This window comes from Theropithecus gelada, chromosome 2 (assembly GCF_003255815.1).
Source record: "Theropithecus gelada isolate Dixy chromosome 2, Tgel_1.0, whole genome shotgun sequence".
In the NCBI taxonomy this organism is placed as follows: domain Eukaryota; kingdom Metazoa; phylum Chordata; class Mammalia; order Primates; family Cercopithecidae; genus Theropithecus; species Theropithecus gelada.
Genome location: NC_037669.1, coordinates 186,257,008 through 186,281,669, shown reverse-complemented (window position 1 = coordinate 186,281,669; position 24,662 = coordinate 186,257,008). Strand labels below are relative to the sequence as shown.

The following is a 24,662-nucleotide window of genomic DNA, read 5'->3' as shown; positions in this document are numbered from 1 at the left end:
TCTATCTCATTAAACATGCTTAAATCTGGACAGGCGAAAATGAGAGCTGTCAAATAGTAACAGACACATAGTAGCAAAAGTCAGAATACTAGTAGGAAGTGCTCTTCATTCAAGGATCACTCATCCCCAGACTACAGCATAGCTCTCTATTCATTTGGTAGGTGACAGGTGTTGTCAGGTCGAGAAAGACACATAACTCTGCATCTGTGAAATGGGAATATTAACCATCCATCCTGGAGAATTGTTACACGAACCAGTCACCACAATGTAAAGTGCCTTATGGAGTTTTTGACCTGGTACTCAACATATATTAACTACCAATTTTATCTCTATCATCTAAATTTTGGAGCTGGCCATCAGCAGCCAACTTCTGACAGCATAATAATACACACAGGATAATAAGCATAACTGACTATGTGGCCAGAGGTTAAAATTTATGTCAAACATTATGCTTCATTAAAAAATGAAGGAAGAAGCCCAGAGCTTTTAATTTTACCCTTGCTTGCTGTGTCACTGTTGTAACTTTTAGTTTTAGCTGGTGAGCCGTCCCCTGCTGCAGCTATTGTACTTGAGTTGTACTACAGCTAATGTAACCAGCTAATGGAATGAATGATATATTCTAAGGAAAGTTGGCCCTGAGTGACCTCCTTGGATTCAGGACTTTGTCTCTAACATCTGTCCATCCGTCAGTCCCTGGGGTTGACTGTAAGAAGAACAGTATTCCCCATCAAGCCCTATGCAGAGAAGTCTCGGGTAACTTTCCAGTTCTCTATTTGCCAGTCATTTAGAAAAACCCCGAGAGGAGAAAAAATTAGGATGCTGGCATCATCTGAAGATTCATTTCCCTCTATTAAGAGCATAATAGTGCCAGGCGTGGTGGCTCACGCCGGTAATCCCAGCACTTTGGGAGGCCGAGGCAGGTGGATCACGAGGTCAGGAGTTCAAGACCAGCCTGACCAACATGGTGAAACTCCGTCTCTACTAAAAATACAAAAATTAAGCAGGCTTGGTGGTGCATGCCTGTAATCACAGCTAAAATTACAAAAATTAAGCAGGCTTGGTGGTGCATGCCTGTAATCCCAGCTACTCAGGAGGTTGGGGCAAGAGAATCACTTGAACCCGGGAGGCAGAGGTTGCAGTGAGCCGAGATATCACACCACCGCACTCCAGCCTGGGTGACAGAGTGAGACACTCTGTCTAAAAAAAAAAAAAGAAAGAAAACAACAACAAAAAGCATAATAGCTCTCACGGCACATCAAGTTCTGGGACAAAAATTACAATGCCAGCCCTATGTGTTATAAATCAAAACCTACTACTTCTCAGTCAAATACCACTTTAATTACAGGGCTCCCATATTAGAGAAACAAGATTAGGAAGGGTAGGAGCTCAAACGGTGCAGAATGGGAGCAGCTTCACACTGCAATCACCAAATGAGCACCTGGCCAGAAAATCAGAGTCTGAACTCCACCATCTATAGCCTAAAGACTCAGGTTTGTCACTTTACCCGTGAGCTCCCGTGCCCTCATCCTCAACATGAAGATGAAGATAACGACACTGAACTTGGAGAGTGGTTGGGAAGCTCGAATGATATCATGGAAGTGAAAATGACCTGTACATATAAATGTATAAATAAAATCAGCATATAAAAAGGAAATTAAGAAATACTCTCAAAGCAAATTAGAAAACCGTCTGCCTATTTAATCTGCCCTCTGTAATATATTTATAAAGTCAATCGATTAGATGGAAAATAAATAATAAGGGTCAATAACCAACTCAAGCAGAAATATTTAAGAAAGAATGCAGGACCCAAGGAATCTCAAACAGCGGATTTAAATTATCATCCCCCACATCAAAATTTTAAGTGCTTTTGCTGTTGTCACAGACAGTGCAAGCCTGTTCTCACCTAATGAGACTCTGAACCCCTTATGGGTTTTCACTGGAGGGGAGGTTGAGCATTGGCACTGGGAAGAGAAGCCACACTGACAAAGGAAATACAGGCTGCCTTAGCAGTGAGTACTTCTGGCCCATCTCATCCAGCAAAAGCTGGTACAGGAACTTTGGTGTTTTTCCACTTCCCTAGTATTGTAGTGAGATAATTTTACACGTTTTCAAACCTTAAATAATCTCACATAAGTGCTTTGTGTTTAAATTGCCCCAGACCTTACAGGTGAGGTTTATTCTCCCTTTACATATTCATTCCCTTCTTCAAACAATATTTACTAAATATCTATATGCTCCCTTCCTCCTTCAAAGTCCCATAGAAATTCAATAGTATCTTTAGTTTTTCTTGTGCCACATATTAAATTTTCTAGTATTATAATTATAGGCCTTTATTTGTCTTCCCTGCCAAGAGACTATAAATTTCTAAATGGAGACCTTCCTTATCCATCTTTTACTCAAGTGTCAGGCATAATAAAACAACAGCAGCAGCAACAAAATTGCATGTTATGTAAAGAGAAATGATACTTGTGTAAAACAAGTAAATGAATATATCTGAGATAAGCATACCGTTGTGGTTTGTGATGAAAACTCACTATTAGAAGGAAAAATGATGACTTTCAACTCCTGTTAGTAAACTGGAGGTTTTGCAGTCCAATAAAATTAATGCTGATATCCAATTTCCAATGGTTTCAGAATATACAATTTTTTTCAAATTTTATAGAATGAATTTTGTCTCTATCCCTTGCCATGAACAGAGAGTTTCAGTAAGTCAAACTGAAGAGCAGATGTTTTTTGTTTGGTTTGGTTTTTCAAACCCACAAATTATCAATCTTTTATATCAGGAACTGCGGCAGACTGTTACAAGGGTAGCTCCTGACTATAATTTGTAAAGGTCTAGCTTTTTTCACTAGCCAGATTCTCCTAGTCAGGTCTCAAATCTGAACTCCAGATATACTTGAACTGTTTTTCTATAACCAACAGTTCAATACTCTGTCACCAAAGCCCCATTCCCCATCCTATTCCAATCCTAGTAAATGACCGTTGACCTTTCTTTCCAGAGTTAAGAAAATGAAGGTTTACAGTGCAGCTAATACTTAATCCCAGACACATCTCATCTGATATACAATAATTTCTCTTTTTACAATTTAAGAAATATTGTATATCAGATGAGATGTGTCTGGAACATAAATACAAATTTACTGCAGAAAAATTGTTTATCTTGGTTGAAAAAAATAAGGTTACATTGGTTTGGTAATTAAATAATTAAAAGGGCTAATATTTGAAAAAAAAAACTGTCAGCGGTATAGAAATCTTTCACACTGGATTTATTATGTTGGTGAAAAAGTAACGGCAAAAACTGCAATTACGTTTGCACCAACCAACTAGTTAGAAGTGAAGTAAATTTTTATTTTTCTTTAAGAGCTCCACACTTTCCAGAGTCTTTTTGTCTTCTAAGCCCTCACCAGACTCTGGGCTTTTAGTAGCCTGCTCCTCCAAATCTAGTCTCTGCTCATTCCCTAGTTCCAAAGCTGTTTCCACATTTTCAGTGAAATAAACATTTATAGAAGCCGCTCCAAATACTTCCATTTATAACTCTAAAATAACACGTGCTGTTCTCCTGGTCTTCCACTCCCTCCCCTGGGATCTGAGACAAATAATTCAGTAGAGGTACAGGGAAAGTGGATTTTCTAAGAATTGATAGTTGGATTGTAACTTGTTTACATGGGTCTAGTTTTCAGAATAAATGCTTAAAACTCATATTTAGTGTCAATTAGAGCAATCTCTGTAGTATATTTCTCAGAAACAGTATGCTCAAGGCATGAAAGCAGGAAGAAACATGTAAGTTATTTCTTTAGTCCTCTTTTAAGAGGATTGGGTCTTGGGTCTGTAGATAGGTGATTTACAGAGTCTCCTCTCTTGGTCCAGCTCCTATAGTTAGATTTGGTAATATGGTATCTGTCAAGATTTTTGAATCCTTCTTTGGGTATCAGTAAAAATAAAAGCACTTTATTATCAGTAAATACCATCTGTAATAAATTTATGGTCTTTAGTACTCAGCAAAAAAGAACAAAGAGAGTTTATAATTCTATCTGCTGAACATTCAGTGAGGGCCAACCATGAGTCAAAGGCCAAATACATTTTCCTTGCTTCTGATTTTGTAAAATGGCATTGCTATTTATAATAATAGCATACATTTCTTTTCATTATGCTCAAAAAACTGAAGTGGAAGATGCTTCCATTTTCTTTAAGCTACTGTTAGATTATTTTCACTCAGTAAAAGGACGAAAGTGTAATTTCCATATCATGTTAAGAAATAGGAAAAAGATATCAAGATTTAGCTCAATATGTTTCCATTACAGATAAGAAAACTGAAGCTCAAAGCAGCAAAATGGCCTAGCCAAAGCCATCAAGCCAATCATTGGCTATTTGGGCACATTTCTCCCTTCTTAAACCAATAAATTTTTTACCCAAACATTTCTAGTGCAAGGCATAGACATAGAGAGTATTAAATGTTCTTTTGTCCGACCAATTACAGGTATGTGGTTCTTCTATCATTCAAAGCAGTAGGATAAATAGCCAAGACTAATCCTAACTAAAAGTAAAGCATGGCACCAAAAAGACCCCAAACACTTGAAGAATATATCATTCAACTTGTTTCTTGGTACAGTCCCCATAAGAAGTACCTCTAAAACAAATGTCTAGAAAATGTTACAATGATAAGGGTCAAAATAACCCCAATTATGGAAAGTAGGTTTCTATCTCTAAAATGTATACTGCAAAACCACCCCAAACTCCACACTCACCTCCATTCCCCTTTGCCTGCCCATATCTCTCTTTTTTTTTTTTTTGTCTTGTTTTGAGATGGAGTCTTGCTCTGTTGCCCAGGCTGAAGTGCAGTGGCACGATCTGAGTTCACTGCAACCTCCGCTTCCTGGGATTAAGCAATTATCCAGCCTCCGCTTCCTGAGTAGCTGGGACTACAGGTGCCCACAACCTAGCCCAGCTAATTTTTATATTTTTAGTAGAGAAAGGGTTTCATCATGTCAGCCAGGCTAGTCTTGAACACCAGACCTCAGGTGATCTGCTGGCCTCAGCCTCCCAAAGTGCTGGGATTACAGGCATGAGCCACCTCACCTGGCCCCCATATCTCTTATCGAAAACATTGCAACACCTTTCCAATTAGCCTTCCTGCTTTTCATCTCCCTACCTCCAAACTGCTACCAGTTAGCTTCCTCCAACAGAACATGATGTCATCTCCCAACTTATAGCCCTTCCATGTTTTCCTAACACTTGCAGGTCTAGAGCCAAACTCCTGAAGGTGGTATTCACAGCCCACCTCAATCTGGCTCTGTGGACTTCTCTCTAACCTCATTTCATGCTACTCCTGTTCCTGCAAACATTCTATGGTCCAGGTAAACCAAACTGTTCCCCACTCCTAGACTTACATAACACAATCATGTCTCCATGTCTTTACTCTCCCCGGTCCCTCCACCTGTAATGTCTATTCTTAGTTTTTCCCAAGACTCTGCTTGTCCTTGAAGACCCAACTTTAAATGCTATGTTTTCTGGGAAACTAGGAAAGTCAGTTTCCTGTACTACACTCCACTTTGTTTAGGCAATAAGTATTACCTAACAAATATTTGTTAAGACCCATTATATGTGCCAGCACTAAGACCCAGAGATGAAAGACAAAGCTACTGCCTCTGAACTCCTGAGTATGTGTCTGCAAGGGGGTGCTAGTGGGGACTGGGTATCGCAAGGCAAGTGTTCACCTACAATTAATGCTTCCAATGAGTTTTAAAGAATGAGTAGGAGTCTGCCTGGCAGACAGAGGTGGTGGTGGCTAGGGGAACATTCCAGACAGATTATAGCACCTGTCACACTAAATTACAACTAGGTTTATCAGTTTGCCCTTCTTGACTGTGAGCTGTTTGAAAAAGGGCTGATTTATCTATTAATACAATTACTCAATAGTGTCTAGCCCTAATCATAACTAGCACAGTTTATCAAGGGTCTGCTCAGTGGCAGGCACTATACTATGGGCCTCATATATTGAACTTTCAAAAGTCTTCAGTGGAGATTATTTTTACCTCGCAGAAGAGAAAATTGAGTCTCAGAAGCATCAGGTCACTTGTCTAGTCAACCCAGCTAGTCAACTGTGGAGTTATATCTGTTTTTCTCCAAAGTATACCTTCTAGTGCATAGAAAATGCATTTTGAAACTAAAGGTGCTGTTCAGTGAACTCTAACATTTGAGACCTCATAATATGGGGCCTTCAACTAAGCCTCTACAAACGCATCTTGGGACATGTGTGCACAAGCATATGATACAAAATACACAAGGCACCAGCTGGACAGATCCTATGAGAGCCATGATATGCGTCCTCTTTGTTATACCAGTTTGGGTGGTTAGTAATTCTGAAGCTTAGGAGGAGATAAAATTGAAAATATTTCAAGCCAAGATTATTAATACTGAATTTTCATGTTGTAGAGCTCCACAAATATCCTGAAACTTACTGATAAAGAATCCTTTCAGTTTTTTAATTGGGGTATTTCACTGAACTCCTGACTTTGGAATAGTTCCTTCATATTCTATTTTGCTAATATTCTATTTTACTAATATGTCCCTCAAAAAAAATTCTATGTGTCTTGGAATGCCAGAAAGTTCAAAATGAAATTAAAAAATATATAGAGACTCCTTGTTTACATTACAGTGTCCATAAAATCATTTTTAAAGTAGTATAAGCAAAAGGGAAATTAAATTTCTGGATGTGGACTAATGCTTTTTCCAAGAAGCTCATCAAATATGATCAACCTACCTTCATTTAAGAGACAAAATGCTTCTGAACTTTCCAGGTCAGAGGATAACATCTGTCCTTGCTGCAGTCAATACTTAGAGTGGGCTCAGTCGGTATGTAAAGATTTGGTTTTATGAACTTGAAAACTTTAATTACACTAATTTCCCCTATGGAAGCTCAGAAGATTCGTTTGGCTAAAAAGAACCATAAAACTTTAAGTTTTAAGTGTTTTAAATATTTTTTATTTTTTTCTTCCCTTTTCTGCCCCGTCCTCCATGTAGCTCATATCCTTTTTCAGAGAAAGAAAGAGCAAGAACCAGGTGGGGGTGAGAGAGAAGGAGGGGGAAGAGTAGAGAGGTCGCAGGGAGAGCAATCTTTCTTGTAAACTCTGAACACTGGGTACAAATTACAGCTCATACCCCTAACTTCCTTTCCAAATGATGTATTGAGAAGTACCTGACTACCATAAAATATCATTTTCTTTAAAGCACATGAATTTAAGAAGGTGCATAAGCACTACATAAGCAATGCCTATTAAAAACAAAAGAGAAGGCTTCCATTATCTTTCCCAAAAGGTATTTCCTATTTTGTATAAATATATGATAAAGGGAAAGAATAGAGACAATTAAAAATCATGTTGTTTAATAGATACTGATATTATTTAAGCTTATTCTTTCTTATTGACTTCCATCCCCAATTCTGTTATTTTATTTTTATTCAAGTTTTGAGCAATACCTCTGAGTATTTTGAAGCAAATATCCATGTACTTCCCTTTTATTCTTTGCATAAATTTGCTCTCAGGAACATTTAAAAACTCGGAAAGCATATTTTTGCCTGCTGCTGGATTAATCGGTAGACTCATGAATGACTGCAGATATTCCTAATATTTTTATATCTACTTCATATTGATAACCATTTTTATATCACTTAGCTCAATATTGGCACTGCTCAATCTCCAACAGGGTATATAGTTTAACCACCACGCTGTCAATGTATATGCCTATTATATGAGGAAATAACATTTTAAGGTGATTCCTCTAAAACTTTATAAATCATTCTTAAAATTAGACATGTTTGAACAGGCACTAATACACAAACAGGTCTTGGCTCTATCTCATGCAGAATATGGGTTTGTTACAGATGTTCTCCTGCAAGCTACATCTTGCCTATTACAAGAACATTCATCTCCCAAACACACCATTTCACCTTTTTTGCCAGAAGCAAAACAAAACACACGCACAAATCGGAGAGCTTTTATTACTATTATTTTTAATTCTTAAATTCTTCCACTTATTCTACATCCTTACTGAGAAGAGGAAACAAACATCTGATTTCTAAAATGCTACTGTCTGATGATAGCTCAGTTTGCTTTCCCCCTGAACAAGCTAATGATATTAGGGGAGCCTAACCCATGTCTTTTTTTTAAAACCTACAAAACCGATGCCTGGGCCAGCACTGACTCATAAAACTGGAGACATTAGCTCATGGCAATGATTCAGTCGTGAGAATTCTGACAAGGGCCTCTCCCTCCCTGGTGCTTTAAGAGGAAAATCAGCCCTGAGTAAGTATGGCTTGTGATCTAGGCACAGAGGTTACTGTGACTGTGATCAAGTACTATAAGGAAAGGGGCAGTGCTGTCTGTGTGACAACAGCCATCCTAAGGAGAAAATCACTGTCTTCATAGGAAAACAGTTTCACAGCAGCCCCGGCACAGCCTAATTAGAAAAGTCCAGGCTAGGCGCCGTGGCTCACTCCTGTAATCCCAGCACTTTGGGAGGCTGAGGCAGGTGGATCACCTGAGGTCAGGAGTTCAAGACCAGCCTGGCCAACATGATGAAACCCCATCTTTACTAAAAATACAGAAATTAGCCAAGCATGGTGGCAGGCACCTGTAGTCCTAGCTACTGGAGAGGCTGAGGCAGGAGAATGACTCAAACCTGGGAGGCGGAGGTTGCAGTGAGCTGAGATTGCGCCACTGCACCAGCCACTTCAATCAGCCCGGGAGAAAAATACGAATTTCATTCACTAGACTACTTTGGTCTCTCCTCAAGGAGAGAGGAAAGGCAGAAGGATCAAGGTTTGGGGAGCTATTAGGCTTTTGGCATTTATTACTAGGTGTGAGAGAGAGCATGCAAGGAAGTCTTGAGATTAGGCTGGATAAGAATTATCTCACTGAACCAGTATCTTCATCTTGGACCCCAGGTGAGAGGATATAAATATTCATTTTGCAAGACAGAAAGCTGAAAGGTACATCTGCTGCCTCTATCCAAAGTCTATCATGCGGTTTGCAAGAGAGACTTCCTAGTTTACAAATCACTTCCACCCCGTCATCTCATTTACTCCTGACAATAACCATTCAGGATAGGTAGCATCATCCTCATTTTGAAGACAAGAAAACTGAGGCACCAGGGAGGAAGCGATTCGTCAAGGTCCCAGCTAGAGAATGGCAGCCAAGACTTTAGGACAGACGTGCTCTAGTAAAATAGCTAATCATTTTGGCTCCTTTTCTGGCTCTCCACTCCTCCTCCCTACCTTTCTATCTAGCCCTTTGAAGTAGTGACTTCAGCAACTGTCTCCTGCCCTATCTCTCCTGTGTCCTTCTCCTTTTGAGTGAGCCACATCGCCGAGTAAGTGCCCAGCTCCACGGTGTGCGTCTGCAATGCTGTGGCATTCTCCAAACTGCTCTCCTTTACTGCAGACCCTCCCACCAACCTCCGTCTGCTGTCAGGTTAATCTACTTTACATACTGATCTGAAGAGGTGCTCAAAAGTATGCAATGTCAGCACACTGCCCATGCGATAGCGTTAAGACGCCTTACCCTACATAGGCTGGCCTATCCTACCTTTCAGCTTCACCCTATGCAGTTTCCTACATAGAAACACAGCTTCAGAGAGAAAAGAGGAGACACTGTCCTGGGAAAGGCACAGAAGGCCTGCTGTGTGTTTTGATGTAGGCTGAGTTCACTACCTGTTTGGAGGGTCTACTCTCTTCAGTTAACCAATGGTCTGGCATAGAAAAGGTCAATTGCAGTCATTCTGTTTCTTTCCGGTCACAAAATACTTCTCTTCTGGATGCACAGAATTTGAATTCAAGGGGAACTTCAGAGGTCGCTTGATTGTTTCTCTCATTGAAAACTTGAGTCAAGGGTCTGTCCCTCTCTGGAGGTGGAGATCTCACCACCACTGGAGGCAGTGCATGCCACGCCTCGAGAACTCTGACCATTCACTTTCTTCTGCAATCTGCCTTCCTGTGGCTTCCCTTCTTATGTGGTTCTTATGCCTTTGGGGACATCCAAAGAAGTCTAAAGTATCTCTAGGAAAGCTGGGCGTAAAGTAGGGGCTCTATACAACTGATGAAGAGTGTTATCATTTTGTAGCATGAGTCCCAGTCATTTTGGGCTAAGGCTACAAAAATAAACAATGCTCTTTCCCAGGGCACTTGAATTTACCTCAAAATTGTGCTTCTGAAACAATTATTGAAGGCACTTGTACATCAGAAGTGTGCCTGGTAGTGCGCCTGGGTATAGTAACTCAATGTTACAAGATAAATACTACTCATCCTCCTGGAACAACAATTTTAAAGATTTTTTTAATGAGGGGAAGAAATATTTATATTTAAATGCAAAGTTGAAATAAGTTATTCAAAAAGAAAATGATATGTCTTCTATGGGCCATTTCAGATTAAACCCTCAGGATGCCGAATGTAGCCATTCATTTTCCTCTGTTCTTAATTGGGGTAAAAGTTTTAAAGTACTATCCTAATAAATCACCTCTACTAGGCACCAGAGGCTAGAGCTACTTTATGGAGATTTCCTGCTATGATTCTGCACAAATCTATGAATAAGGCAGGTTTAGTGTAAATTCTAATCCTAAATCTATGATGCATCCTCATAGAAATTACCATTTACAGGCATTGTTTTAGGTACTTTATACTTATTATATCAAATCCTACCAATAACACTGTTACCTAAAAGAGTATTATCCCCATTTGAAAGGTGAGGAAGCCACTCTAGAGACAGTGTTTAGCCCAACGCCATACAGCTAGAGAGAAGTGAAATTTAACCCCAGGTCTATCTGACCACAAAGCTGAATTCTTTCCCCTACACTATCCTGTTTCCTCGGGCACTTTTGTTTGTCCTTTAGTAAAAGAGCCATAGTCCCTGCTTTCAAGGAGAGTCAGGATGTGCTAAATATCATATTTGTAATCTTCATCTTGTAAAACCACCATAAAAGATATACTGTAAGTAAAATATGCTTTATAGGATATCTCGTAATTAGCAGTTAAGGGAACATTTTCATTTTAAATCAGGAACTTATGGAAAGAAGATAATTCAAAGTATTGCATTTTTTTGTTTCTGAAGTCTAAATTCCAATGTCAAATTAAGAAAGCAATAAATTAGGAGATAATCTATGCCCTACAACCACATGCCCAAATAACAACTTAAAAACAAAATTTCATAGCCATTAAAAACAGAAAATCTGTTAGCTGGGAATGCTTTAAGCAAGGCGTAGGAAAACATGACCTCCCTTACTGTTCATATAGCAGTGTGGGCAGTACCCAGGCGAAACATGTTCACTCTAATTCTTTCCCTTGTTGTTCTGAAGCATCCCTCCATGTGGTAAGCACACTTGACCCTCTATTTAGACCAGTGACAAAAGATGACAAAGTAGCTGTGGCCATTTCTTTCTCTCTGGCACTGGAGGAGGTAGAGATTACTGCAGTCGCCAGAACCCTCAAAGGCAAACAGTATGAATGCAGGAATGAAATCTAAGCACCGTGAAGTGAGGCTGTATTCTGAGTTAGTGTAAGGGAAACATATATTCAAAAGTAACTATAATAAAATACTACTTCTAGCAAGTAGAAAAATCGTATAAGTAAAAAATGCTTCTATATGAAAATACTGCTTCAATTACATTATGGTACTACCAAAATAAAACCACTGCTACTACACATGAATCAAAGGTCTTAATTTGTTATTGCTTCTTTTGTTCTTTTCACTAAAATTCAAATAGATATTTCATGGGACCTTCTTTCCTGGAAATTTCAAAGCATTTTAGAAAAGTATATATAATTATGTATTATTCATTCATTAAGACCACCTAAAGTATTGGGTATATTTTGAAGAAAATACACTGTTCTCAAAAAGCGGCAAGGCTTACTAGGCCAAGGAAAGTAAGACATCTTCCTTCCTGAAATAGTTCAGTCAACTCTCCTAAAAAGAAAACTGAAGGAAATAATAGGTATGTCCTCATATTTGGAAACAAAAATACCCATGAGATTACAGAATGCAATAATCAAGGACGTGAAGATTGTAGATGGATTGAATTTTAACATGCTATTTGAATTGGTTCTTCCTCATATTAGAAGTTTATAACCATAAAAATATACCATCAGAGCTACAAATGCATCTTAGAAAACATCTAACAAATGTAAAACGTGTGCATTGTACTTTTGTAAAAGGCTCCGCTCACTAGTATCCAATAAACCATTTCACTTCCCCTTTCTCCTTTTGTTCCTTCTGATGATGCTCTCCCTATCTCCACCCCTAAACTCGAAGTGTCTAAGATGACAATTACACTTAGGTTGGGGGAGAGGTGTGAGAAAAGAGTCTATAAAAATTTAAAAGATTGTTCCCAGAACCATTCTTATACCTACTAACACCTAAGTCTACCACGCTTGTGCAAAGAGAAACATTATAACCGAAATCCATGCTGTGCTAGGTAAGAAATCAGTTCTGAAATATGAATGCATTGTAGAAACTTATACAAATGGTCATATATTTAATTGCTTTTTGAAGAGAAAACCAGACTGCAAGAAGTCTTCAGTTCCTTGTGGTTCTGATGCTGAGTGAGGCCTTTTCTTTTCCCCATCTACATCACTTGCTCTATAGCTTTTACAGCAAAAGGTACACAGATGAGTTAATGTTTGCTAAATTATGTGATAATTCTCTGAAAGTATAAACAACTGCACAATATGCCTTTGTTACATTTACATACAAAAGTATTCAATGTAGTCATTGATGATAGATAAAAGTAAAATAGAGCTGGGTGTGGTGGCTCACGCCTGTAATCCCAGCACTTTGGGAGGCTGAGGCGGGTGGATCACAAGGTCAGGAGTTCAAGATCAGCCTGGCCAAGATGGTGAAACCCCATCTCTATCTTTTGTAAAAATACAAAAATTAGCCGGGTGCGGTGGCACGCGCCTGTAATCCCAGCTGCTCAGGAGGCTGAGGCAGAGAGTTGCTTGAACCCGGGAGGGGGAGGTTGCAGTGAGCTGAGATTGCACCACTGTACTCTAGCCTGGGTGACACAGCAAGCCTCTGTCTCCAAAAAAAAAAAAAAAAAAAAAAAAAAAAAAGGTAAAATATAATCCGTTACCAGTGAGTACTGTGAAAGAACAATAAAAATCTAAAGAATGAAATATCTTTTGGTAACTCTTGGATGTTGAAAATTCTACTTGTAAAAGACTGATTTAAGCAATATCAAAAATAATTATTTGCCAAGTATCTACACTTAAAGGTAACAAAATTAGACTGAAGCATTTTTAAAAGCAGTGTACGTTTACTTATACTTGTATAACTTCAACACAGCCTGGTTGGGAGAATAAGCAAAGGAGAAAGAGGTTACTTTCTTACGTGTCTTAGTTCAAAAAGAGATTTTTAATCATCACAATAAGGATCCATTTTCTAGGCATCCATTCTAACTATGGGAATATAGAAAAAGTTATTCCAAATTCCTATTACGAAAATACTTTCTATTTTTACCTGTTGGTCAGTCTGCTTTATCTACCAACTATCCACCATTTTCCAAATGCTTTATTCACTAAATCCATGGTTTTGTATGGAAAGGTTATAGGAAAGGTGATAAACTTGAATTGTGTTTAAAGACAAACTCTGGGTCTAACACACAAATCATGTCCTCAAATTCCTTTTCTAACATCAAGGCAAAGGTCTAGGAGTCTCCCCATTAGCAACTCAAACTCTTCTCATATCTAGCTGTCTTTGGGGGGCTTTTATTTCCTCAAGACTGCTCTGTTTTGGGGAGGGGCGTCAGGCAGGAAGAGTAAACACACTCCAAAACTACATTTTCAAATTCAATCAGATACAGTTTTTTTTTTCTTACAAGCAAAATTCTTAAGTAATATCATTAAAAATGGATTCACCTGCTTAAAATGAAGACTGATCTACACTACAGAATTTTTTTGAGCATCATTCCTAGTAATAGGAATATATTATACAAGTATCCATTCCAATTTTCCTATGAAAATTTTGAGAAACACAGGCTTCTCAAATTATTCCCCACGAAATGGATCAAAATTATGGCATGTTGAAATGTTAAAGTTTTGTTATAATAGCAGTCAGTTCTTGATAAGTTTATAAAAATAACATTTTATAAGTAAACAATACATACATGTCAAGGCATACAAAATATTTAAGCAAACTTTATATGACAATGAGAATCATTTTGCTGTTTCAAATAATTACAGTGGCTTATGGTGGTAATAGCTTTGCTTTTATGACATAGAGTTAAATATATCTATGACTTACTTGATGATAATACCTTGGTCAGAAATGTTATCCATAATTATGACATTGTTCTTACGGGAAAATGTGATTTGTTTTTCAAGAATACAAAGTAGGAATAAAAGAATTTTCGAGGCAATTTGTATGAACTCCAGGGCTCTATATGCATTTTTATATTTTATAAATATGAAAATCTCAAATGAACACACAGTAGAAAGAAAAAGTAAGGCAGAAAGATAGAAGGAAGGAATATCTTTCTAGCCCAAATTATCAAATTCTAATTATTGTAAATTAATGCCATTGTTATTCAACTGGTGTAATATATTTGTATGTATCTAAATGTGCATACTTATTTACATTTAAATATGTATTTACATTTTTTAAATGGAGTGAATTTTTCTTCTCATGACCCAGTAAAGATGATAGCATTTTAAAACCTTTTACTGGTTCTGCAAAAATGTTACCAATAAAACACTGAAATGCTTTAAAAAAAAATAAAGCTGGTTAACAGAAATGAGATTCAATTAAACATTTTTTAAGAAGAAACTCTTTTACATCAGAAAAAAATTATGTATAATTTTTCATCCCATATTAATGTCTAGGGACTTATATATTTGTGTTGTTTTATTTCATGTCTTTGTAGAAATAAAAAACCTCAGAAAACTGCCTGAATTGTAAGCATCGTTATGATACAGATTCAAGCAGGTAAATCTAAAAACAAAAATCCAGGATGAGATAATAACATATTATGTTTTTAGAGCTTCTTCTCTCAGGCTCCCAAAGCACTTTATAAACTTTAATTAAGCCTCACAGCAATCTTGCCAAGTCAAAATTATAACACTCATTTAACATAAGGACAGAGACAAAAGACCTGCCCCAGTTCATACAGCTTGTTAGTACCCCAACGTTGTCCTTCTGAGTCCCGTATTCTACTTAATGAGTCACACTCCTCGGGAGCCTGTCAGATGTCTTCTCAAATTCAAATGAGAACCCTTAAGTAATCATTAGTCTTCTTATTTAATACAACTTGGAAACCACTCAAAGGAAAAGTCTTTAGAAATAGTCTCCTCAACTTCTTCATTATCGTTTTTATAAGATTCCATGCAGATGATACTGGCTGAAGAGCACACGAAGCAAAACAAAAATACAAACTTAGGCATTCACCCAAGAAGGAACTCCTGTTTAATCAATGAACTTGAAAGTTTGGTACTAACACAATTAGAAATTAAGGTCCCCGCTCTGTTTCCAGTCCTTTCTGATACAATAACAAGGTGGCAAGTTGTAGTTTTTGTTTTGTTTTTTTTCCCACATGAATCTTCATTATTAAATTCAGACTAAAATGAGAAGTCTCATTCTATCTGTAAGGTGAGAATCCCTCCCTAATCTACCTCACAATAAATTAGATCTAGGGTCTCTGACTACTATCAAATTTTCTTTTAAATTTCACGTGGGGGGCCTGATGATAGGGTCATGATCATTACTAAAAACCACAGGAGAGAAATCTACTAAGATCATTACCTTTAGGCCTCTGTGTGCCTCATTACAGGATCCATCGTTCTAAAAACCATTCCATAGCTACAAAATGTCTGCAGGGCTTCAAAGAACTGAAGAATTATCTTTCTATTCTACCATAAACTCTTCTCTAATTTTGAAGAATTGGAAGTTGTTGGAAAGCTACATTATCTCAAGTCTCGTTTTAGTCACAGTGACCTGACTAGACATACCAACTGCTGAAATGTAAAAGCAGGGGGTTTTATTTTATATACAGTTATATGCTTTTATTCATGATATGACAGCTGAAACTGCCAAATACTTTTCATGAGAAGCATACGTCGGCCCTTTACCAAAGCGGGTAGGAACCATTGCATACATGTGGTGACGTTATGGAAGTAGCTTATTTGGGGCATGCGAACAGGAGAAAGTGCAAAGCTCATGTATGGAAATGTACCAAGAGCAACAATCCCACAATAAATGGTACACATAACTGAGGGCTGATTTTAAGTTTACATTCATTTTAAGGGATCTCTGTTGAGCTTAGTGATATAGTTTTCTAGAGTCATTAAAAGTTCTTATGACTTTATTTTCTCTTTGTACTTCAATTATCAGGTGATTTTTGTTCTGGCACACTATGTGCTAATTAAAAATAAGCTATCTGTTAGTAAGCTGAGAAAATTGATTAGCAGCCCTCTAAATCTCAGAGCTCTTTTCTGAGTATGACTTTGGCCAATTTTAAGGAGTTAAGTTACAGAATTCCATAATTCTCTAATGAAAAGCCTAGGAACAAACAATAAAGTTTTCTAAATTCCAAGTATCCAATACTGCATATCATTAGATTTTTAAAATATAAAATGATATAAAAATGAGAAGCAGAAAGGTCATTTGCTGTAAGAAAACAAGTTGAGAAAAATATGTTCTGATAATGTATTGCTTAGTTAAATGCAGCAAGAGATTAATCTATATGACTTCGTAAAGAAATAAAGAATTATTATTTCTGAATAAAATATACCTGCTAGTAACTTTCTCTTAGATGTTGATTGCAGTTATGTTAGTTATTTTAATAACTAACTTCCAGTTAATTTATTTAAACATTCAGTAATCTCCCCTTGTTACCATTAACACATTACACAGGATGGCATGAAGCCTGTGTACTGTTTTGTTTCGCCTGTAGTGTTTTACAAGTATTTTTTGAATTGGTCTCATCATTTTAAGATATGAAGTTATTACATGCAAACCCAGGTTCCTAGTTGCTCTTTTAAAAAATTAATATTTAATAGTTTAATATTGTGATAATTTAATATTTTATATAATTTAATCCTAGGCCTACTTTCCTCTGCGACAACAGTCTGGGATTGTAAAGCAGATGTCCTTGTAGATACAGTATATAAGCTCATTTTGCCACAGTCTCCGTACTTATCATTTGGCTCATTTATGCTACCTCCCTGACCCCAATGACATTTGAGTTTGCTACCTCTAAAGCAGCCCATTATTATTCACCAAAGTGATTTGTTATATGAAAAGGGTCTGATAATTTAATATTGATAAAAATTTCCATGCTGATTGATTTATATCATGTTCTCCATATTAATTTATGGAGAAGAGTGAAGCTATGGTTAAAAAAAAATACCATGTAGCTGATGATACCTACAAAACCAAATTAACTAATAATAATAACATAAATGAAGAAAAAAGAGAAAGAGGGAGTAGAAGGAAGGGGGAAAAGAAATGGGGGAAGAGGAGAAGAATAGGGAGAAAGAAAATGGAAAAGCAAAGGATTTTCCTGTTACTCTTTTAGTAGGAAAAGAAATATAAGCTTTAAATTATTCATTTTTAAAATCAATAGTTTTTATAATGTTCATATGCAAGATCAGTTTAATTTTAAATAGACACTCCATGTGCAGTGAACAGATCACTCAAAATAGTATGGGAGGCTGATAAGCATTAAACTGGCTCATCACGAATACGCTAACCTAGAGTCAATCTAAAACTCAGGCAAGAATGTGGATTCAGTTATTCTGCTCTGGACCAGGGAACAACTCTTCGGAAGCATCCTTACAATGAACATTCATTTTAAATCCAAAACCTAGAGGTAAGTTACTTGAACCATCACCAAGAATCTCTAAGCACTTTATTTAGCACATTCTTCCTCAATACGCTGTGAACTAAGAAATAGCTTAGATAACAGATTAATATGCTCAATGTTACTATTTTCTTCATCATGGAAGAGGCACAAAAATGCACCGGATACGTATCTTACATGATTTATGAAACAGCTGTGGCAAGAAGTGAAAATTATCTTGTTATGATAAACACGAACCCATGTATTAGTGGCACGAGCTACTGACTTCTGCCCCTCACCAGTAAAATCTAACAGCCACTCAACTGTAAGATTAGATCAAGCCCCAGATGACACTCAGACTTTAATGGGGGAAGTGCTTCCATTGTGAAAGAAAACTGATAAATCTTATTTACCATCGAAGAGTTTGTCTGTACATCTTGTCCTTTGATGGGCTATTCTTAAGAGTCTCTAAATTCCAGAGGGCCATGCAATTGGCTGGGTTGCATTAGATTTCTACAGAGCTGGCAGCCTTTTTCTAAAAGTCTTACATTACAGGTAACCTGATCACAGGGAGGGTGGGCCTCAGGCTGCACCTCAGCCTGCCTGCGGAGCCAAAGGGAGTGAGCTTGCCAGCCCAAGACCCATAGGCTGGGATCCGTGGAACTCTCCCGGGAACTGGCTGTTCCCCTTTCAAACGCCACCTCCCTAATCTCTCCCCTTGCTCAAGTCAAATTCTCCAGAGCTCTGAACATGACACGAAGCTGGCACGGTTAAGAAAGGCAAAGGAAGAACGCTCTCTATAAATCACGGGTGAAGGCTGAAGGGAACAAATTCATGGGCAGTTAACAGAGTCAGAATTGAGGGCTTCTGCTGGGAACGACAATGGTTTCCTTTAATTATGAGAAAAAAATTTCTTCCCATTTATTAAAGGTTTACCGTATGCTGGACATTGTGCTGGGCACTAGATCAGGCTGTCTGCCATACAAGACCTTGAGGTCAATGACAGGAGAAAGATACAACAGCAAAAAGTGATCCTATGTCCCAAGGGTAGGATCCTTTCTTCGGTCTGAGCACAATTTAAAACACAACAAAACAAAAAAACAACCTGAGGATTTTCATGGCGTGAGAACACAGAGAGGACTCTTGTATCATGAGCTGTGAAAATTAGCTCTGAAACTGGCAAAGGTGTGTGAGGCCAAGAATTGAGACAGACTGACCTATATTCACCAAGAAGCCTCATCACTAGAGTGAAGCACAAAGAAACACTCCCCCTGCAAGCGGGGTTCCTTACCGGGACTCTCAATTCTCAAGCAGGTGCCACAGAAAGCTCTCTTTTTCCCTCACCAGCAACTCCCACAGCCTTCCTTATCAGTACAGAGAATTCTTTCTAATGGCCATCTGGTTATTTCTTATACCACAATTTATTAACGCCACCAGTTTTTCACTGGTGACTGATTAGGTTACTTCCAGACGTTTGTACAGTAATATGCTGACTCTGCAATAAGCAAGGCCCACTGTTATTCTTTAACACCAGGAATACAAAAAGGCATTCCCATAATGAAGCCTCAGATTAAAAATGAGGAACGAATGTCAAAAAACAACAGGTTCTTAAATCTGGAAATGGCGTTTCCTTGCACTGGCAAGGAGAACATACATCTGGCTTGGGCAGGCTTCAGAACGCGGCAGAGCCAGCTTGCAGAAGTCTGCATTCAGGAGAGGCTGTTATCACCCTTTACCATCTAGTCATATATTTGGATAGTGAATAGTATCACAGTCCCTCTATAAAGTGTGCATGTTAATAACCCGAAAGCATTAAGAAAAAACCAGTTGAAATTTTATTTTTCATTCTCTCAAATGGTTAGCTTTAGTACAACCAAAGGTACTAAAGTTTTGTCGAAGCCTCAACAAAACTACAATAAACTCACGAACCGAAGAAATTCAAATTCAGACTCAATAAACACTTGGGACCATATGAGTAGCTAAGTGCTAATAGGTATGTTTACATGAAGAAATCTTCATGATAAGAAAAGTATTAATGTTCCCATTTGTAGGTGAGAAAAGTAAGGTTTAGAGAGATTGAATTTTTGGTGAAAATCCCATATACTGTTAGTAAGTTTCAGAGTTGAAATCTGAATTTAAGTTTCTTGCCATCTCCACATTACCATGCTTTCAACTGTTCTATGATTAACGATTCCCAGCTACAATGCTAGACCAGCACTACATTATATAAAATGGTAGGCCTCTGTAACTAGTATCAATTAAATTGTGGAAATAAGAAAATGTGAAACTAAAGTAAATGTTGGTTTGTGGCGCATGTATGTGTGCGCGAAACAGAGAAGATGAAAAATGTTGTCTTATTTTACCTCATTTCATTGAAAGAAGTTTAAAATAAATATCATATTTTTGTAGAACTGGAAACACAATCACATTTGTTATTTAAAACACAGAAAAGCAAAGGAAAAATGCACATACACTTTAAATATATTAGCTATATTTTGACAGTAATCCTGAGGGTAAAACCAGAAAAGTTAAAAAAGAAAACTTGACATGAAAGGATTGCAAGTGATAAAATGGTACTAAAAATATTTTTATTAAAGAATTACCGGAAGACTATGCGATAAACATGACCTCCCTCTAATGACAGTGGTTTCTGTTTCTTCCAGTTTGTGGGCAGTTCTAAAATGCAGCATTTTATTTTGAAAAATTGCTTTAAAAAGGACAAATGCCTAAGAAATAGGTGTTGTATAATAAGGCACAAAAAATTTCTCTACCAGTTGGGCTCTGTGACGTGAGAGGCAAGCTCCAAACTACACAGACACTGCCTGCTCCTGTATGCCCCTCCCTGCTCTCAATCCAGAGGAGAGAGAGGCTAACTAGGATGGTGGAGAGACTTGAACTGGGGTGAGAAAGGCCTGGATTCTTCCCCATCCTTGGCTGGTTATTAGCCATGTGACCTTTATGTCTCCAAGTTTCCTCATCTATAAAACTGGGGATTACAAACTTGGTTATGAGGCTCAACTGAGACAAATATATGAAAAAATCCTTTTTAAAATGGGAAGTCTGTTTATAAACATGAGGATAGGCCGGGTGTGGTGGCTCACGCCTGTAATCCCAACACTTTGGGAGGCCGAGGCGGGCGGATCACGAGGACAGGAGTTGGAGACAATCCTGGCTAACACGGTGAAACTCCGTCTCTACTAAAAATACAAAAAACTAGCTGGGCGTGGTGACGGGCGCCTGTAGTTCCAGCTACTCGGGAGGCTGAGGCAGGAGAATGGCGTGAACCCAGGAGGCGGAGCTTGCAGTGAGCCCAGATCGCGCCACTGCACTCCAGCCTGGGCGACAGAGCAAGACTCTGTCTCAAAAAATAAATTAATTAAATTAAATTAAATTAAATTAAATTAACATGAGGATATATAATTTGGCTCAAAGAATTAGAAGTTAAGATGCAGGTATCCATGACGAAAAAAACTTACATTATTTTTGGTGATTTCAGTAGCTGCTCAGATAAGGGTTCAAGTACCCTAATTTAGAAGAAATGCAACTGGGCCTGAAATAAGCCTGGTTGTGAACAAGAAAGAAATTTAATAAAAATATAATTACCATGTGATAAATGAATAGAAACCTTATTGTAAAATGTATAGGTAGAATGCAGCAAATTGAACAAAAATCCAAGAGACGCAAAATCACTTAACCAAGGACACTCATGAATGGCAGATGATATATCAGTAAGAACCAAAGTCCTTCTAAAAACTTTCTATGTTAATTATTAATACTATCATCTCACCTTAAGAAAACAGAGTAGGTTTCACCATCCTCATCCTCTTTCTCATCTGAGGCACAGACTGAATTTTAGAAAGATAAAGTGACTTGGCTAAGTGTGCATCAATGATCAAGACCGTAACACAGGTTTTCTGTCTCCCAGTCAGTGTTCTTTGCTCATCACCACAGTGCAGCCCTTTTTTCAGGCCACTGATATTACTGCTGTCACATGTAAGGAAATTTTACCAGCGTACTCCTCCAGAATATTTTCTTTTCTTTTAAACCTACCATTTTGGTAGAGATCTCCAACCTTTTTGAGTGAGATAATTGACTTCTCTGAAAGAGGGGCTTTGATTGATGGTTTAGGATTGTGCTAAACCGGAAAATAACTTCATTTTTTTTTTTTTTTTTTTTTTTGGAGGGAGGAGACAGACTCTTGCTCTGTTGCCCAGGCTGGAGTGCAGTGGCGCGATATCAGCTCGCCACAACCTCTGCCTTCTGGGTTCAAGCGATTCTCCTTTCTCAGTCCCCCCAGTAGCTGAGATTACAGGCACCCGCCACCACGTCTGGCTAATTTTTGTATTTTTAGTAGAGACAGGGTTTCACTATGTTGGCCAGGCTGGTCTTCAACTCCTGACCTCATGACCCACCCGCCTCAGCCTCCCAAAGTGCTGGGATTATAGGTGTGAGCCACCACGCCCAGCTGACTTTAAGATTTCTATATGAGAAAGTAGTGAGGAAGGGACAGGGAAGGATAACTAATTTGATGTCTTACTTACACCAAGCTTCATCTCCATGGTTTTCTAACAATTTTACAGGGAAAAAACCGCGATTATTCATTTAGCAGCTCTGAGATGCCCATCTCATCAGACATGCCCACTCCTAATACAGTGGAGCCCTGGCGGAGTAAACTAAACTAGTAACTGTTAGCTTTGAAGACTGGTGATTGTAAATGTCCAGTTGGTGACCTAAGAGATATCAGTGCTCCATTTATAAAATGGTTATTCTTGTGGCTCTTTAGCAAGATCCTGCTTAGATCAATCAACCAACTATTTGAAGCTTATAAACTCTAAGTTTACTCACCTGCAGTATCCATCGCCTCCAGAATTATAAATGTAAAGGAAACTAAGGATTATGACACAATTTATGAGTAACAAGTGGAGGAGAGATCAAGTTTTAAGCTGATACTTTTGCTCTACAGTTGAAATATGAGCCACAGGAGACTTACTTCTCAAACCACAAGAGGAAAGAACTAAAACAACATTAATTTTTAGACAATTTGGGGAGATCCTGACATAAAATGGTTGAAAGAAAGGATACAATCCAGTGAGAGGGAAGAAGAAATGGAAAACAAGCCTAGCTACACACAAGGTTCTGTAACTTGAGGCATGCCTCTCAACTTAACCTCCAACTTCTTCAGCTTTCCTCACTAGTACAGTGGGACTTATAAAACTTGTCCTGTGTACTTCACAAAGAAAGGAGGTGAAAAGGAGGAAATGGATGTAAAATGGTGTTAGAGTGTAATAGGTTTTATGCATGCGGATCATTTTATAAAATACACAACTAAAGACTGGAATGAACTAGGTACTATATATAAGATAAACATAGAAATGCTTTCCAAAGAAACCCATTTGTCAAAGAGGGAAAAAACTGTCAAAACAATTCTAAAGCTACTTTTTATTAAGATGATGATATCTGGAAGCATTTCTACAATCTATATAAACATTAAGTTGTTTGACAAACATACCACTTTGGTCTTGAACATTCTTTGATCAACCAGTTAAAACCAACTTTGTAGGTGTCCTCTTTTATACTTGAGCTTTATTCGTGTTATAATACATTTCAAAATACACTTCGAAATAAAATATTCTTGTATCAAATTTATGAAAAAGAAAATTCCACGCTTCCTTAGAAAAGCTATATACAGAAAGATTTTTTAAAACAATTTCTTTGGACTAATTCTTGCATCTTCCTAATTTATGAAAAGAAAACTCCATGCTTTCTTAGAAAAGTTATATGCAGAAAGATTTTTTTAAACAATTTCTTTGGACTAATTCAGGGCCCTGATGTGTATATTTAAGGGCTTCCTTTTCGAAAAGAATATTTCTAAATTAGATAAATATATGCATATCAATAAATTATAATTCACTGATAAATTATTATAATAAATAGCAATTTATTATAAGAAATTATACAATTTACTGATAAATTATAATTTATTGATACCTACATGTATAAACATATTCATCCTTCCTTCATAAATAGGATTTTATTTTCTGAATTTTTATAACACTATATTTATTATTTTATTCAGTTTTTAAAATCACACCTTAATGTGACACTTACTTCTTTTACAATAATGAGACTGGTAAACACTTTTCTGGAGACTGTAAACACATATCCCATGATTACCATACTTCTTGTTGGCACAGTGCTCTTTACTTTGCCATCAACTTTGGCATACAACAGTGTGAAGCAGGCAGGAGCACACTGACTGAAGCTGCCAGGAGCTGGCTAGAATGCAGACGTTTGGTTCCTAAATTGGGACTTTTCCCACTAACTGGCACCTTCTCTCTCTCTGGTTCAGTATTAAATATTCAAAGACAAGTTTTCCACCATTGAACGTGGAATCGCTAAACTGGGAAGGGAGAGAAATCCCTGGGATGTGGTGAAGCCCGTCCTTGGACTGGGGTCAGGCATGTGCGTGCCCGCTGCTCTTACCGTCCAGGTGGCCGACTTGGCGGTGCTTGACTGCTGGAAGGACACGTCGAAACTGTGCGGACCTGGGTAGTCGGTGTTGGAGGGGATGGCGGGTGATGGCGAGAGGGCATCGAAGGTGGAGCTGGGCTGCGCGTAGGGCGAGGGCGCCGTGACACTGTTCTGCGCGTGGTCTGTGTTATAGGGACTGGTGGACGAGGAGCCGTTCTGAATCTGCTGGTCCATGCTGTTCAAGAGCCCCAGGTTCGTGTACTGTGGCTGCAAGGACACCCAGAAACCCCAATATTAGCCGTTGAAGCCACAGATCATTGCTCCAAAAAAAGGCATCCATGGGTGAATGCATTCTACAGAGATGGACTTCAGGT

The 24,662-nt window shown here is 38.0% G+C and overlaps 1 protein-coding gene across 12 annotated transcripts in view; it reads right to left on the bottom strand.

Moving 5' to 3' along the window:
• TP63 (tumor protein p63) overlaps positions 1–24,662 on the bottom strand; it is a 263,807-nt gene that overhangs the window by 63,226 nt on the left and 175,919 nt on the right. For 10 of the 12 annotated variants that reach the window (XM_025377202.1, XM_025377205.1, XM_025377206.1 and 7 more), the window contains one exon: positions 24,301–24,555. The exons of the other annotated variants lie outside the window; for them this stretch is intronic. In XM_025377202.1, coding sequence (XP_025232987.1) covers positions 24,301–24,555 — 255 coding nt within the window. The remainder of the gene's footprint in view (positions 1–24,300; positions 24,556–24,662) is intronic. 12 annotated transcript variants of the gene reach the window in all.